The sequence below is a fragment of the Aquila chrysaetos genome, chromosome Z (assembly GCF_900496995.4).
Source record: "Aquila chrysaetos chrysaetos chromosome Z, bAquChr1.4, whole genome shotgun sequence".
NCBI lineage: Eukaryota > Metazoa > Chordata > Aves > Accipitriformes > Accipitridae > Aquila > Aquila chrysaetos.
The window spans coordinates 52,115,727-52,133,203 of NC_044030.1; the positions used below are offsets into that span (position 1 = coordinate 52,115,727).

Genomic DNA, 17,477 nt, shown 5'->3' on the forward strand with positions numbered 1-17,477 from the left:
CTGACAAGGCTTGTCTTTTTTTAACCTTGGCTATCACAGGAACCTCTTTTCTTTCTGTTTCCTTAGCATGAGGATCAGTCATCCTACCAAACCAGCTGCTCCTTAAGTGCCTCTTCTCTATTCTGCTTTCAGCATTGTTTGATCACAGGTTCAAGAATTTGACAGTTCAAGAGTTTCTTTTCTTTTTTTTTTAAAATTTTTTTATTTTTCCTGTGTTAGTCCGTATCTTTTCTTTCATAATTTTGTTGGCCCTACTTATGTTAAAAGAGTGGGAAGTGCCCCTTACCCCAGGTACTATTACTATAAAAATTATTAAGTTAATCGCTGAGTTAATTGTACCCCAAACAACTGTGAAAATGCTTATCTTTCCCATTAATTTCCATGCATTGCAAACTAACTTTCCCAGCATTCACTGTGAAGAGCAGAGAAGGCAGATACTTAATTTAGTGCAGAACCTCAAAGGCTCTTTTTAGAAGCTAAATCAAGTTTCATTTGTCAATATACTATCAGAAGACTTTAAGATCTCTCAGGTAAGAACACACTATATGTGTTTTGAGGTACAGCTCGTCTTCAGCCTCTTTTTTTTTTTAAATAAACAGTTTGTCTGTTTTCATACCAGGTGGAGTTTGAGGTTCATGACTTCTACTTTGAAAGGAGTTTACCGATCACTGTGCATCTTTCTATTAGAACAACAGATACAAATGCTCCTCGGGTTTCATGGAATACAGGTGAGATCTCTTTTCCTCAGTTTATTTTGTTACAGAATTTATAATGCTTTGACACAGGCATTTGATGAAGCTCTAAAATTCAGATTTACACCTGGAGTTTAAGGATCATTAAAGTGAGGGAGTGTAAATCTATTTTTTCCCTTTATCCATTTTGGGGGGAACATGTTACAACAACTTGAAAAAATCTTAAGTTTTAACTGGAATGAAAAATAAAGAAAAAAGGGAGGCACAGGAAAATCGGGATTTCTGTGTATAGCATTTTCTTCAAGAACAAACTGGGCATAAAAGAGTATTAATAGTAAAGACAAATAGGCGATGGAATAGGAGTAGTAGGGTAGTGTGTGGGAAAGACCAATGCTTGTTGGTATCGTTTAAAGTGGAAGTCTGCAAAAATCAACACCTATAAAAAAAGGGCGTGATACACAACCAGCCATTTGAAGCCTGGAAACCTTACAGGTTTAAGGCTAATTCAAATAGATTTATAATGCCTGCAGTGGAGAGCAGACAAGCTCTCCCATCTAGAGTGAAATGTACATTGATATTTAATCATCAAAAGGCAAAGGTATAAGATCAAACAAGTCTTGAAGTTAACACCAGAGAAAGAGCAGTCTCCTCACAGTAGAAGGGGGAAGGAGCTGAGAAGGAGTGGCCTCATGTGTCCCAGAGAAGCCCCATCTGGAATGACTGTCTGCATAAAAAGAACAGATACTGTCCTCCGTCATGAAGATCAATATATGTTTTTAAATGCAGACTCACTAGGGAAGCTCAGTGCCCAGTTTCAGTTGTGAGATTGCAAGTGCAATGCTCTGGTTTGTGCAAATGTCCAGAAATGGGCCTAGCTAGTTTATCAGATCATTGGGAACCAGAATATGTTATTTCTCTGAAAAAAGTTCCTTAGAGACAGTTGACTAAGGCAACATATGTCAGAATAAAAGCTGCTATCAAGCTTTTAAGATGGCCTTGAAATGTCTGTCACAGGTAGGTATATAGGTGGAATTAAACATGCTTTTTTTCCTGACTGCAAAAACCTTTAGAAAGGTTAGATGCTGAGAGCCTTGAATGTTGCAGATGCTTCGGTGAAATAACACTCGGCTCTTTGCAGGCCTCAATCTCCTGGAAGGGCAATCCCGACCGATCACATGGCAACACTTCCAAATTGTAGACAACGATGACATCCAAAATGTTCGCTTGGTCACAGTCGATGGCTTACAGCATGGGCGGCTCACAGTGAGAGGTAAATCACTTTGACCTGAGGGTCTGGAAGCATGTTCTCTAGTGACAACTGGCTATGATAACGCAACAGTCAGCAAAACATTGAAATGTCTGTCGTATGTCACTCCCTGCTGAGGGCTGCCAGCATAAGAGCCAGATTTACAAGGGAATGAAGGTGTGGAAGGAAATACCTGGATGCACAGTAAGAAATTAAAAAATTCACAAGCTCATAAAGACAGTTGCATAGCTTAGATACTTTTGCAAATCATGTATTTATGCTGTCCACATCCTTAAATGGGAGATACTTGTAAGTCTGGCATTCTGCCTAGACACCACTTTCATTTGAAAATGAAATTGGTTCTTAGCTTCTTCACTGGAGGTGAATTCAGCCCAAGTGAGCTAATGCAGCTCGTAACAGCGTGCAGCAGGCCTGATGCTGCCCTGTCTCACCAAGGCTAAGTGAGGATGGGTAACTCCCCAAGAGACAGTGCTGCAACGCCACTGCAAAAACAAAGAGAAACACCAGCATAGCCTTATATTGCTCTGTGTTGCTCAAAGCAAACAAGAAAACCCAGGGCATGGGAATGCATCTTCTGCAGCTTTCCCCTCTGGAGTGAAGAGCAAGTCCCGCACCAAGGGAAGCTGGCTGGGCCACCAGCCAGCCAGGCTCTGGCCGCCTGCCCTGGCTTCCCCGCCCAGTACTGAAAAACGCAGTATTGAAACTTTTACTTTCTTAATGTACATTTACACCCCAAAGCTGAACTTTTAAAGAAATCAGCTGTGCTTTCATTGAGCAGGCACAACCTGGGTGAAACACAGTCACTGTATTTTCACTTCTTACATTTTTGCTTGAAGATGCTAAGGAATGCCAAGTGATTTTGATTTGTTGGCAAATACAGGCAACATTTGGATACGGTTGGTATTTACTGGCAGCTTTAAAGTTTATTTCAAAAAGCGGTAATTAAGTTAGACTTCTAATTTGTTAGCCTTCTGCATTGTCAATGTTACTAATTTTGCTCTGCAATCTCATGAGTCAGCACCGTGCTGCTCTCTTTGAGAAAATGGTTAGGCAAACAAAGTCACTCTGCTGTTAGCAGTGTGAAAAGATGCTGGATTTTTTGATAGTTAAATGTATTCTTGTAAAATGCACAGCCTAGAGACATAAAGCAAGTATTTAAAGAAAAGAGCAAGCTGTTATTTGGAATTCAGTGGAAACAGAAACTATTCAGAAGTATGCTTCATCTCAGGAAACTACTGCCAAGGAGTTCAGCGTCTGCACAATCATCCTCTTGTAACGCTGCAAACAGGACCTCTGTGGTGTCAGCAGTGTTAGACAGGCTCAGGCCCGGAGACGGAGTTACGGGCCGGCTGTGCAGCCAGCCAGGGAGCAGGCGGCAGGCCATAAAGCAGCAGACCAGCTGCGCCTGCAGGAGCAGGCAGAGCCCAGGGCCCATCTCGTCCCATCCTTGCACACAGCCCCCCGCAGGGCTTCTCAGCCTCCTGTAGGCCAGCCAGGGGTAGATATTTCTTCTCCAGTGACTGTGCCTTATTCTCTTTTATGTGTCTGCATAGACACACACAAAGGAAAACATCACCACAATTTCTGGCAATTGCCTTTTTTGTCTAGCAAGCACCAAATGATATTCAAACTTTAAAGGAAAGCTCAGGTTTAGCCCTCCACTGCACCATAATTCCAATGCTGCTCGCAAATGGTCTGAGCCACTGCCCACTGAATCAGTGGGGGGATTCCCATTAACTGCAGGGAACAGTGAATCAACCCAATGTTTGGAATGCTCTTTTGTTGGGTTTGGTAATGCTAGTCCTAGAGCTAAAGGAAAGCCCTGAAAAAAAGAGGTATGTATGGTGTTGTTCACTCCCTTCTGTCACCTTTAACAGGTTTTTATTTGGTGGTGAGGCAGTTATTCTTCCATCCTAAAGTTTGCCCATAATTCTCTTCAAGTAAGGAGCAAAGGGAGTGGGTGCGTGTCTCTGCTGTTACACAGCATGGAGGGCAAAAAAATATTTTCCTTGGAGGCCCTGGGGAGATCATCTCTTCCAGCACCAGCTTGCAGTTCTCAAAACCTTTAACCTGCCTGAATATTTGTGTGTGTGCATAACATGTCTAGTGAAGCAGAGATGTAAAATTGTCTTATTATAGACAGTAACCTCAATATGCATTTCCTGGTTTCAGCTGGGATAGAGTTAATTTTTTTTCTTAGTAGCTGGTACAGTGTGTTTTGGATTTAGTGTGAGAATAATGTTGATAACACACTGATGTTTTAGTTGTTGCTAAGTAGTGCTTCTCCTAAGTTAAGGATTTTTCAGTTTCCCATGCTCTGCCAGCAAGCAGGTGTACAAGAAACTGGGAGTGAGCATGGCCAGGACAACTGACCCTAACTAGCCAAGGGGATATTCCATATCATAGAACGTCATGCTTAGTATATAAACTGGGGCGAGTCGGCCAGGAGGGGCAGATTGCTGCACAGGCATTGGTCAGCTGGTGGCAAGCAATTGCATTGTACATGACTTGTATTTTCTCGGCTTTTTTAAAAAAATATTTTATTATATTCATTTTAATTATTATTATTGTGTTATTGTTATTATAATATTTTTATTATTATTGTTAGTATTACATTTTATTTTACTTCAGTTATTAATTTGCTCTTATTTCAGCCCATGAGTTTTACTTTCTTTCTGATTCTCCTCCCCATGCCACTGGGAGTGGGGGAGTGAGTGAGCAGCTGCGTGGTGCGTGGTTGCTGGCTGGGCTTAAACCACGACAACACAGAAAAAACAAGACCCACAAATGTTACTATTTACTTGCAATGAAATGCTGAGCTGAAATTACAAAGGATATTCTCTTTGATGCTTAAAATACATGTAAAATGTTCTGAGAAGAAAACAGAGACTGAAATTAAAGAGGAAACAGTTGCAGTCAAAAATCCTTGATATCTCCAGTTATCTTTAGTGCAATGGGCATTTGGAGGATTTTATCTGCTACCACAGCTGCAAATTCTGTATTCTAATTAACTATTCCAAATTCCACAAACTTGTTTCCTGTAGGTGAAGTTACATTTGATTTTTCTAGTTAGAAATGCATTCTCCTTCTCTCTCCCTTAATAACATTCTCATCAGTTGAAGGATTCTCTTCTGGGCTGAACTGCACCTTTTTGATGCATTTTCTTCCACTGTTTTGACAGGAGGGAAAGGATTCATGTTCACAGTCTTTGACATTCAGGCTGGAGTCGTTCACTACCATCATGATGACAGTGATTCTACTAAGGACTTTGTGGTATTTAGGATTTTCGATGGCCCCCACAGTATTCGCCATAAGTTTCCAATCAATATCCTCCCTAAAGATGACAGCCCTCCATTTCTTATCAGCAATGTGGTCATTGAAGTTCATGAGGGACAGACGATCCTGATTCAGGGCTCCATGCTTCATGCTTCTGACATGGATTCCAGTGATGATTACATACTATTCAATATTACCAAGCCACCACAGGCTGGAGAAATCATGAAGAATCCAGGACCAAACTTGATAGGTAATGAAACACATCCACAATAGCACGCTTTTCTTTGTTCCCTCCTTTTTAAACTACATTAAATGTTACAGTTAGACAACTTATTTTGTCTCAGGACAAATCATGGCAAATTTGGACTTCCTTTATTATAGTGTAAATCCCCATTATTAATTAATGTTGGCCTCTGCACCAGAGTAACTATACCTGTGAACACGACTTATCCCATAAGTCTTCCATTCTGAATCTATTTCCCTACTGTACTTTTCTCCTCCAGAAATGTTGGGCTACTCAGGACTTATTTTATCTGCAAGGATCCCTGACAAGTGCAAAGCTATTAGATGACCCTAAAGCTCTCCTTCCATTTAACTGAACTCAGAAATTCCTGTGCTAGACTGCAGAGGCTGCTAGTCCTGCAAATTCTCTTTTGTCCTCTGAACAGGGATTTAGGCCCATTTGCTGTTTTGCTTCATTTTTTGAATGATCTTTAAGTGACATAGAAAAGAAGTTGATGATCTTCAGGAAACACGGAACACAATGAGAAAACATTTCAAAGGGCTTGCCTTAGGGTGAGAAAGAGCACATTATGCTTCACCAGTTACTTGCACAGCTAATGGATAATTTTAATGAACTATTAAAATCATGCACTGCTCAATAGAAGATATATTCTTCAATTCAACAGGGTATTCTGTCAGCAGTTTTCTTCAGAGGGATCTATTTAACGGAATAATTTATTATCATCATTTGGGAGAGGAAGTGTTTGAAGATTCCCTTGAGTTTGTGCTGTGTGATAGCCATGACCCCCCCAATCTCTCAGAGCCACAGGTATGAAACTGAAGCATCTTTGGCAGAGTCTTGCATTTTTCCCTCAAATGCCTGATGCTTTTACAGCTTCTGACAGACTTTCAAGTCAAACTGATAGAGATCTTTTCTGTTTGCCATCACCACGGTTATCACCACAAACAATGTTCTTCAGAGCTAGCCCTTGTTCTTGCTTTTCATGGGGTAATTCTCTCTGCCTGGCTGCAGAGAGACAAGTCCATTGCAAAGACTTTTTCCTACAGTGTAAAAAGAAATGTTGAAAACAGGTTAGATTTGGAGATGGTACAAACAAACTAAACAGCCCTCCTAAAGTCAGCTGAGAAGAGACTATTTATTTCACTCAGGAGTCCAACATACTGAAATTAACTTTGCTTTTAATTTAAAGGGAAACAGCTAAGATTCATAGGCCTTGTATTTAACTGTTGTATATCTCCATTACTCATGTGGTCGTGATATGGCATGGCAGCCACATCCTTTAACTCATATTCCAGTGATCCACTTAACTCCTGTGTGTGCATGTTTATAAACAGCTGCTTGGACACTCTTTTATTGAGAGGAATGGCTGCTGATTTTACTGTCTTCCTAATTTCAGGTGATGATGGTGCACATTATCCCTGTGGACGATCAGCCACCCAGAGAAGCTTCAGGAGTGACTCGTCACCTGGTTGTTAAGGAGACTGAGATCGCTTACCTAACTAAGAAACATCTCCACTTCATAGATGTGGAAGAGCAAGGCAGGGAACTCATATACACCATAACCACTTCCCCATTTTTCTCTTGCACGCATGGGTAGGTGTGACCTGCCATACCTTTCAGGTGGGACAGGGCAATGACCCATGTAAGAGGAGCAGTGTCAGGGGCAGTGGCATGCTTGTCTCTCAGGTTCTTCATCTGTTTGCTTAAAGTGCAGGTGACAATAGCTGGGTGCAGACCTCCCGTTGCTGAAAGCAACAAAATAATACACAGAGTAATAAAAAAACCTGCATAGCCCAGCAAGAAATAAGAAGGAGGAAAGCACCTGAAATCTTTTCTTTCCTTTGCTGGATTTGCATTTTACACTGGCCTGTGGGATCCTGTACAGCTGTAAGCACAAGTCACAGCACCTCTCCTAACTGATAGAGTGGGGCTGACCTGGGCCTGCTCCAGACTGAGAAGCTGAGGTGCTACAGCTTTTTCTAGGATATGTATTATTACCACGGCACTGTGAAGGACTCCTGGTCCTGGACCAGGAACCTGTGGAGCAGAATGCAGGCAGAACAGGTTATCGGGGCAATAGGGGTATGGCATGAATGGGTGTAGTAGCCTTTTACATGTCACTGATGCTGGTAAATTCATGACAACATTGGCAACAATTTGCTAAATAAAAAAGTTTAAAATCCAGCCATTGTATGGTTTAAGCTGAAGATCAACAGTTTCAATTTTGACCTTAAGCAACAGGCGATCAGTATGCAGCTGGGGCAAAAGGATGTTTACGCTGTTTCCCTGTTCAGTCAAATAGCCACATGGTTATCCAGTTTGCTGGTTACTGCTGTTGGAAAGCTGGTTTGCTGGAAACTGGTTCATTTCAGAAGTTTATAAGGTGCACGAAATCCAGAAGTAATTAATTTTTCTACATAAAGATAAATGCAGGTGTGTAAGTAATAACAATGTGATGGACTAGACTTGCAGGTGGTGTAAATAGTAAAATAGTATCTGGGGTGTGCAGAGATACCTTTGTAGCAAACCCAGAGCTTGCTTATAAGGTATGCAATGATTTTTCAAGGCCAGCCTGAAAAATATTTCTTGAGGTCAGTTTTCTGTGATAATGTTTAAATGAATATCAAGGATAGAAGAAAGGAAAACGTTTTTCCTTTCAATGCAGTTGGGAGTGGGAAGTTAATTTGAAATGCAAGATTGAGCTATGTGACTGGTTTTTTTCCCTGTTCTTCATTATTGCTAACCAGGATGTGACATATGTATTTTTCTACAGCCACTCAGATGCTGGGAAGCTGTTTATGGTGGACACCATCCCCAAGCTGGTCAAAGATCCTGCTGCTCTTGCACTGCGGTCATTTACTCAGGTTTGTTATGTTACCTGATACCATAACCAGTTCTAAACAATTTTTAAAAGTTACAAGCATACAGCTTCTTTTTGACAGGAAAACGAGGTGAAAAATGAGGAACAGTACTATCATGTGCTCTGCTTAAGAAGCTCAAAACTTTGCTAATTGAATTCCAGCTTTTAAAACAGATTTCCATCATGCTTCAGTTCTGCAATATGTAAACACAACTCTCCCGAAAGCAGCAGGGGCTGCAGTTGCTTAGGGTAGGCTGAATTTGGCTCCAGCATGCTGTTAAGAGGAAAGAAAAAAAAAAAAATGTGGAAATGAGCCCTTGACAGTTTCCTGTGTTTTCTCAGTGTCTCCGTCAATAGATATGGTACAGGCTAGAACAGGCCTTTTTCTGGATTTTGTTGTTCAGTTTTCATGCTTCTGTAGTTAGACAGATGTCTTATGAATGTTAGTAAAGTGCCCTGGTTTATATCCTGCTGTATGGTTAAGGTTGCATAATGGTGATCATTGCAGTACCATAATGAGAGCTTTGAGCCTTCAAATCCTTAATCACATGCCTAATATGAGTGTCTGGATGCAAGATTTTGATGATTAGTTTAGCCTCTTTCACTGGTCTGCCCTCATGTGGGCAGGCAGGATATGCAGTTTATTCATAATGATGAGGGCAAATTCAGCTGCTATGGGAGACATTACATTAAAAGCTATGCTTTGATGAATTGTTTATTTTAAAGTCACAGTTAGAAAAGGCTCTGGGACCAGCATTCTTAAAGGGCTCCATCAAGAAGGTAAGGCCATTGTCTGTGTTATCACTTTTAAACCGTGTGTGTATTTTTTGCTACAGGTTTGAGTATTTGCACCTGTACTCACCCAATTTGTACCTAAAGACTGATTTAATGAAGGTATTGCCAGTAGCTAAAGACTACATGCAAATTTTCTGGAATTAATTTTGACAGTTCAGATAACATCTAATCAGGGGATGAGAAAAGTCCCTAATGTCCTGAATTACAGCTACTCCCATTATCTCTTCTTACTTGCACCCCTCTTCTCTTTTTGCAGCATGCTGTGAACTATATGAAAGTTGCCTACATGCCACCACTGCAGGACATTGGGCCTGAACTGCAGCAAGTCCAGTTTATTTTTTCTGTCAGCAATCAGCATGGTGGCACTTTGTATGGGATCTGCTTCAATATTACAATTCTTCCTGTGGACAATCAAGCCCCAGAGGTAGGGTGGTGGTGAAGGTGAGAGGGAAGGACTTGGAAATGGCTTTGGGTAGAAACAGAAATGCAGAGAGATGTCCTGATCTGACTTAAATAAAAAACAAATCTTCCATGGGATCAGGGTTTCAGTCTTACATGTAGCCTGCATTGAGACTGAAGTGGAAGGCGAAGTCTGCTGAGTGTGCAAGGTGATTTTTTGTGCTAAATAAGCTGAGGGCTACCTTCAGTGTCTGAGTGGCTGTACAAAAATATGGTTGTCACACCCTGCTTAGCAAAAATGCATCCCTCCTCTTTGTGTTGCCTATTGCATATGAAGGCCAGGAGCCTCTGTGAACGGGATCAGGACTGGGCTGCATGTATGAGGGCCTACTGTTAGTAAATTTCTTAGGTTTTCCTAACACAGCAGAAAAGAGTTCAGCTTTTGGCGTTTTGGTTTTTAAGGTATCACACATCCTCATACCAGAGCAAATTGAAACTGCCCTGTTTGGTGTATGTTTGGAGGTGCAGTAGAAAAGCGAGTTCAGCATTTCTCCTCCATGCAGGTTTTTACAAGCCATTTGAGAGTGGAAGAGGGTGGCCTGAGCCCTGTCACAGAGGGACACATTCTCATCTCTGATGTGGACACGAAAAAGGAGCATCTCCTCCTCCTCCTGCAGAGACAGCCTCAGCACGGGGCAGTGGAGCTGGATGGCATTATCATGAATGAAGGCGACAGTCTTTCCTGTGGGGACCTGCGTACCCTGGCAGTCAGGTTAGAAGAGTGTCTGTCTTTTCCTCTTGCGGTGGCTGAGTCTCTCAGTTGGATGAGTGAAAGCCCTGCACTGAAGTGGTGTGAGGTGCAGAGGCTACAGCTAGGCATGCTCACCATTGCATGGCTCTGGCAGAGCTGCTCCAGGCCAAGATTGCTGGCTGAGCCTCAGGACCACAATGGTCACTGTGGAAACTGAGCTGTTGTGTGGCCAGGAAGCAGGAGCTAGTGACCACATCTGATGTAGATAGGTTTCTCTAGAAAGCACTCCCCCATGCAGATGAGGAGGCAAATTCTGTACTCAGCCATGTAGTTCCTGTGAAGAAGGCAATAGTTGTCACCTTTTTTCTTTTAAGGAAGTTGTGTGTTTATTGAACTTGGTTACTTTACAGGAAAACTTGTATTAACACTGATTAACCTAGAGGTGAAAATTTTGCTGCTGTATTTGTGCCAAGAACAAGACTCAACTTTCCACACACACGCAGAATTAGAGCTCCCTGACTCTGTTTGCATCTGTTAGTTGAAGATGGCACCTACTGCAGTGAGGACATACATATTTGGTAGACACCTCACAAGCAGTGAGAACATAGATGACAAAGCCTCAGGTGAAACCTTTTTCCCAGTTGATGTCTGGTTTATCTTGGGGGTTTTCTTCCTCTGGGAGACCCTACAAGCCCTCTGAAGACACTGATTCAGAATCAGCAGTCTTAGATGGACACCCTTGCACAGGGATTGGCTTTTTATATTGGGAGGGATCCACATTGTCTGGCATGACCAGAAAGCATAGCTTCTTTGTATGAATCCTGTGTAGTTGTTCATTTTTTCACAGGTATCGGCATGATGGCTCTGAGTCTCTCACTGATGATATCCTCTTTGCAGCCACAGATGGCATCCACTTTGTAGAGTTCATCCTACAGGTCAAGGTCAGTGTGTTGCATATTGCTGAAGGCAATTGCCTGTGTAGAATAGTGCAAAGCTTGCCTTCTGAAAGTCTTTGCATTCCCTTGGAAACTGTAAGATAATGGATTTGTTAGGCTTCCATTTCAACCCTAGCTTTCAGGTTTATGTGGCAAATCTGAGAGGAGATTTGGCTTGTACTAGCTGAAAAGCATTTGTGCTTGCTTTAGCTTGGGTTCTTCTGTCTGGAATTATTCTCTCTACTTAAATATGGGGAGTGAGTTTTCTTTCTCAAGCTATAATTATCTATCTCTGTTTACTTTTGTCTTTAAATTTTAAGAGTGACCCTAATTCAGCTGGTTTCATTTTTGTTCATAGAGAGACCTCAATGTACTCTGACACTGACACCATACTGCTAGTTTGGGCTGGAAAGCAATGTATTAAAACAACATGTTTCCACTGAAATGAAAAATAAAAGATCTTAAATTACTTTTCTGATTAGGTGTTGCCTGTGAATGACGAGCCACCTGTTATGCACACAGGCCTTGTTCCTGTGCTCCACTGCCTGGAGGGTGAAGAAGTAGTCCTCTCCTCGGAGTATATTTATGCCACAGACGCAGACAGTGATGACATGAAACTAATGTTTATGCTGGCTCGCCAGCCCTACCATGGGATAGTGAGGAAAGCTGGTGTTGCTGTGGATCGTTTCTCCCAGGCTGATGTCATCTCTGGTTTAGTCACATATAAGCACACTAGTAAGTGACTTAAGGACAGAATTAGACTGGAAGGTGGTCAGAGAGTTTTTGGCAGAAAATCTAAACCTGAATCCATATAATCTTTGCAGAAGCTCAGCAGGAACTGCTCAGAAACCACGTGTGTTTTGATTAGGGAAAAAAAGTAAGCTGGCTTCGAAAGAGGGCTGATGTTATACAACTACGAAATGTATTAATGTGTTCTCCAAATCCCTGTTTGAACTGAAAATTATATTAGAACAAGTACATGAATGCATCATAATCCTGGAGGATCTCTTTCACTGTTGCTGATAAAATATCTTGGGCTTTTTTTGGCAAAATTACTATTAAATTAGATACCAAATAGTCTTTTTATTTGTTTCATGACATTAAAAACAACTTTGACATTTTTCCATAGTCATGTTTAGATAAAATAATGAAATGCTGTAAATAAGAATACCATGGCAAGTTTTAACGGAGAAATGCTAACAACCTGAGGTACTTCTTGGTTGCCTCTCCAGTCTAGATGTATACCCACCTTTGGACAGTTTATAGTATTTCTCTACCAGAAGATAAATGATGTTCAGATTTTCTTCAAGAGAACCACAGAGCTAAAAATATGTTATTTTTGTGGTTTTATCTTTAAAATCCAAAAATACTTCTTTTTTTAGTTACAGAAATCAAGGGCCATTTAACCCCCTTTCCTACTTAATTTCATCCTTTCATTAGCATTAAAGGGGTTCTCTTTTCTACACCTCTGATGACAGCTTCAGTCTTTTTTTTTCAAAGGCTCTGGTCCTCTGTGTAATTAGTCTGTAATTTTGTGCTAGCATGGAGAATATATGAGATATTTTCAGGCTTGGCACTGCCTAAAATGAACAGCTGGTATTTGAGAAGAGAAGGAGATACTTTATTATGGCCACCCGTAACAAACTTTTCTTCAGCATCCTAAAGATAACAGGAACGTTATTTCAATGGCACTGTTTTGCAGAGGCAATAAAGGGCAGAAGTGGACCTTCAAGGGTGCAGTGCCCATGTTTTGCATTCCCAAATTTCTACATGTTAAATGTGCTGCCAGTAGATACTGCAAGAGAGGGTGGGAGTTACTGCCTTCCCTTTCAGTAATATCTTGCAGCAATGCAAGACACAGGCTGTCAGAAGTGCTGACAACTGGAGTAGACTCAACCACACATGCTTCTTGCAAGGGGTGGCAGCTCCCAGTCCTATGCTGTATCAGTCCACATTTTGAACGTGATTACTTATAGGCATAATATACAGTATAGTAATAAAGCATAGCCCGTGTTATAGTCCATTTCGTAAGGATAAGAGGCGTATAGGGATACATGCATTTCTTGGTATGCAAAAATGTTTTCTTCTGGAAAAGCATAGATATTACCACTTGTAAATAGAGACAGTATAAAATAAAGATCTTTTCCTACATTCTTCGAGAAGGAATGCTCTCTTTCTGCACAAATGTACATTCTGCGTATGCCTTAGTGCTCAAAGAACAGAATCATAAGGGCTATTAGCAATTTTATTACAATATAATAATGTAACATTGCAATAATAATATTATAACTATTAGTAATACTAACAGTCATATACTTTTCTACACCCTTTTATTCTAGAATAGAAGTAAGCTGGTTAAAATTAATTACAAACAACAAACCAAATCCCTAACTAAACAGCACCCCCACCAGCCAGAATTAAGAATTTTAGTAATTTTGCTGTTTTCTTCTGACTTCAAAAACTGCAGGCTGTCCTTGCAGGATACAAAATTATTCTTCATGAAGTTTTGGTAAAACATTTCTTCTGAACTGCAACATTTTTTCCAGGTGGGGAGATTGGCCTGACTCCTTCCATTGAGATCTTAACCTTCATTGTCTCTGACAGTGAAGCTGGCCTAGATGTGAAAGACTGCTGTTATGACGGACCTCTTCCTTCTCCAGTTCCGCTTCATGATCCATTTCCAGTATATGACCTTAACATCACTGTACTTCCAGTGGACAACCAGCCTCCGTCAATTGAAACTGGTGAAAGCTTTCTCTCACTATAGCATTATAATGTGGGCTACACAGTACTGTAATGGCTAAAGACTCAGGGTTTTTGTTTGTTTGATTTTTAGCATCTGAAAGAATCAGCTGAGATCAGCGTACAAAAGTTTTGGATCAGAATTTCCATCAATATTTTTTTCTTTTGCTAGTACAGTGCAACCACCAAATTCAGCTGTAGGTGCAAGTATGAGTAACTGCTTGTGGCTCTTCAGCTGCATGTTTAAATCACGTGGTTAGAGATGAGTGCTCAGATCTGCTCCCCTCCATCTATACATGTCCATTGCTGCATATGTAAGCTACGTCTGAGTAAAAGTATGTGATATCTTGTCCCTGAACTGCACTTAGGTCCAGACAATTGTCAGGTTTACACAATGCAAAAACATAAATATCTATCTACCTTTGCATGTAAGGTATACAACAGAAATTTAGGCTCTGGCCCTTATATGAAGGGAGAGAGTCTTTTATGACCTATATTTAACGTATTGGTGAATAAAGACAAATCTAGGCTATATATGTAATGGATCAAATTAATAGATGTGAAGCCACATTTTCACGAGTACTCTTCAGGATCAAAAATTCTCAGTTAAAATGGAAATAGTGGTGGTAGAGTACTTTTAGTCCAACAACAGCACATTGTGAGCAATTTCCACTGATTTCCTGGGCTTTGGATGAGGTCCGTAATATACATATTAAAGGTATGCTTTCCGTATGCCTGTCTTTTTCAATGTCATTTGTTTGTAAGCATCACATATATGTTATGTATCTCAGAGAATATTTAAGCATATGTATGAGTAGTTTTGTAATTTGCAGGCTCTCACCCAAGTAATGTTCTGGAAATGAAGCATTGTCCCAGCAGGCAAATTAAGCAGTGATGCATGAAAAATTGTTCATTATGAGCAATTCATAACAGCTTTCATGTAATTAATGCTCTGACAAACAGAGGTAACAACTGATTTTGAGCAGCCCATAAACCATACCTATTCACTTATCAGTAAAATAATTTCATGATCCTCTTCCTCTCTACTTACATGATGGCAAAAGGAGAGTTGATGTAAGCAGAAAAAAAACCCAAACCCCTCAATAACTCACTATTTGTTGTCTTTTCCCCCTTAGTTATTATTTCCATTCTTGTTAACAAAACCAACAGTCAAATGAGCTAAATAAGCAATAATGATTATCATATTGTTTGTGTGCAGGTGCAAGGTTTGTGGTGGAGGAGGGCTCCTCAGCAGCCCTTACCACCAACCATTTGTTTGCTACTGACCCTGACACCACTGCAGATGACTTAGAGTTTGTCTTGGTTTCTCCTCCCCAGTTTGGTTATATTGAAAATATACTGCCTTCTCCTGGTTTTGAGAAGAGTAACATTGGTATAAGTATAGGTAAGTCTTAACAACATATGGTAATCAAGCAGATGAAATACAGAGGGCTTGTGGAGGGCCGTGTGGTGGGCTCCGGTGAAGTAGCTGCAGGTGTGTGCATTAATATGGGCTTATTGAGGAAAGCAGGTGCTGGCAAATGAAGAGCAGTGGGACTGCATGGGAGGAGTTCAAAGGGACACCACAGCTCTGCAAATGTGAAGAATTGGCACTTGAAGTAAACAAGCCAATCTCTGTTTTATGCATTCCAGCTGCAATCTATTAGAAGTGGCGATATGAGACATTAATCTGCTCTCTCTGCCTCCCCCTTTACACTCCCAGGCAAGGCTCCAGCACTTCCCTTCACCTATACTTCTGTCAATTAAATGCTGTAGCTGAGAATTTGAAAAGCCTGGGTCCCATGTTAGTTTCCAAGGCAAAGTTACAGAAGTGGTAGAGATGGTAGTTGACTTGGGTCTTTCCCCTTGTCCACCTTTAAACATTGTAAGGCAGTTTCATGCTCAGCAGAGCAGATTGTGGCATGCTCTGTAATGTTACCAGCTTTTACCAATGTCTCCAGATGGACATCCAGAATTGCTGAGCCTTTTGGTCCCCATTTTCCTGGTCTGTCAGTCAAATAACAATCAATGTAATTGCTTAGACCTCAGATCTTTTCCTATCTGTTATTGGGGCTCAGTTCTGCAGACTGAACTGGGGAGTATGAAGTTGCACAGTCCCACAAGAAGCAGAAAAATGCATTTTTGTTTCAGGGGAAGGGCTTGTGTCCTGCGGTAACATGTGCAGTGTAACTTTTTCACCCCCAAAATGACTGACAACTTATAAAATTGAAGTTATTTGTCCTTTGAAGAAGCACAAAGTTTCAGATTTTTTAATGATACATAAGACCAGAAGGCAAGAAAAGATTGTGCTAACTCATCTTCTCTTTAAAATCTCTAGCTTCATTTCAGCTGAAGCACCTGAAAGCCCTGAACATAAACTATGTACAAGCCAGGCACATGCAAATGGAGCCAACAGCAGACCACTTTGTACTTTATGTCACTGATGGGCTTCATCGCTCAGCAGAGACGCCATTTTTCGTGCTGATCAACCCAACCAATGATGAAGTCCCAGAATTCATAACAAGGAATATTACCGTAAGGAAAGAATCAAAATGCCTGTCATAGAATTATTTTATACCATAAAACACTATTTAATATAAATAAGAACATTGTTCTGACACCTGTTGCTCTGCATCTTTCCCTTACTTTGTGTAATTCAGCCTAGTTCAGGAAACAGCCCAGATAAATCCCGTGTAAATCTGTAAGACAGAGCTTCAGTGGGATTGGAGCAGTGCACAGCTCTGTTTGGTAACTTGCAGTTAAGTGAAAAAAAAAGGCTCAAATCTTTAAACAAATAAGTCATCTAGAAAGCAGAAAGATCTTTATGCTTCTTCTGTTTTCTCAGGAGCTTTTATAAACTTTTTTGTAGAGATTTTTATGTTCCTGGAATAGCCTCTCCGCTCTCTGAAGTCTGCTTTTAATATAAATAATAATTCTGTGACCACCATGCTAGGGCAGTGTGAGCTTATCTTACTGTAAAGTAAAAAGTGCATGTATGTGCAGAAATTTATATGCATCCATATTTTTATCTATATTTATGTATTTAAAGGCTTTCTCCTCTGTGCATTCCCTAGCACTTAATATGAAGTTTACTTACCTAACAACTTTTCTACTAATTGGGGCTGATACCAAATCCTTATCTCACCTTCTCCTTTCATCACTGTAACCACTTACTACTCTATGTCTCTTAAACTGGTTGAAACCAGTAGCTGGCTCAAAGGCTACTGGGAAAGGGGTGGAGGAAACAAAGAGATACACTTATACGCAAAAATACTGTCCTGGTTTCAGCTGCGATAGAGTTAATTGTCTTCCTAGTAGCTGGTATAGTGCTATGTTTTTTAGTTCAGTATGAGAAGAATGTTGATAACACTGATGTTTTCAGTTGTTTCTAAGTAGTGTTTAGTCTAAAGTCAAGGATTTTTCAGCTTCTCATGCCCAGCCAGCGAGAAAGCTGGAGGGGCACAAGAAGTTGGCACAGGACACAGCCAGGGCAGCTCACCCAAACTGGCCAACAGT

The 17,477-nt window shown here is 40.8% G+C and overlaps 1 protein-coding gene across 8 annotated transcripts in view; it reads left to right on the forward strand.

Moving 5' to 3' along the window:
- FREM1 (FRAS1 related extracellular matrix 1) overlaps positions 1-17,477 on the forward strand; it is a 76,609-nt gene that overhangs the window by 20,419 nt on the left and 38,713 nt on the right. For 7 of the 8 annotated variants that reach the window (XR_003922046.1, XR_003922048.1, XR_003922049.1 and 4 more), the window contains exons 7-19: positions 620-728; positions 1,831-1,962; positions 5,141-5,485; positions 6,144-6,286; positions 6,876-7,072; positions 8,253-8,343; positions 9,391-9,558; positions 10,097-10,305; positions 11,132-11,225; positions 11,702-11,954; positions 13,766-13,963; positions 15,181-15,366; positions 16,300-16,496. Coding sequence is in view for 5 of the 8 variants with exons in the window: in XM_030005272.2 (XP_029861132.1) it covers positions 620-728; positions 1,831-1,962; positions 5,141-5,485; positions 6,144-6,286; positions 6,876-7,072; positions 8,253-8,343; positions 9,391-9,558; positions 10,097-10,305; positions 11,132-11,225; positions 11,702-11,954; positions 13,766-13,963; positions 15,181-15,366; positions 16,300-16,496 (2,322 nt within the window). In the remaining 3 variants the exon portion in view is untranslated. The remainder of the gene's footprint in view (positions 1-619; positions 729-1,830; positions 1,963-5,140; positions 5,486-6,143; positions 6,287-6,875; positions 7,073-8,252; positions 8,344-9,390; positions 9,559-10,096; positions 10,306-11,131; positions 11,226-11,701; positions 11,955-13,765; positions 13,964-15,180; positions 15,367-16,299; positions 16,497-17,477) is intronic. The other variant, XM_030005275.2, reaches the window with a different exon arrangement.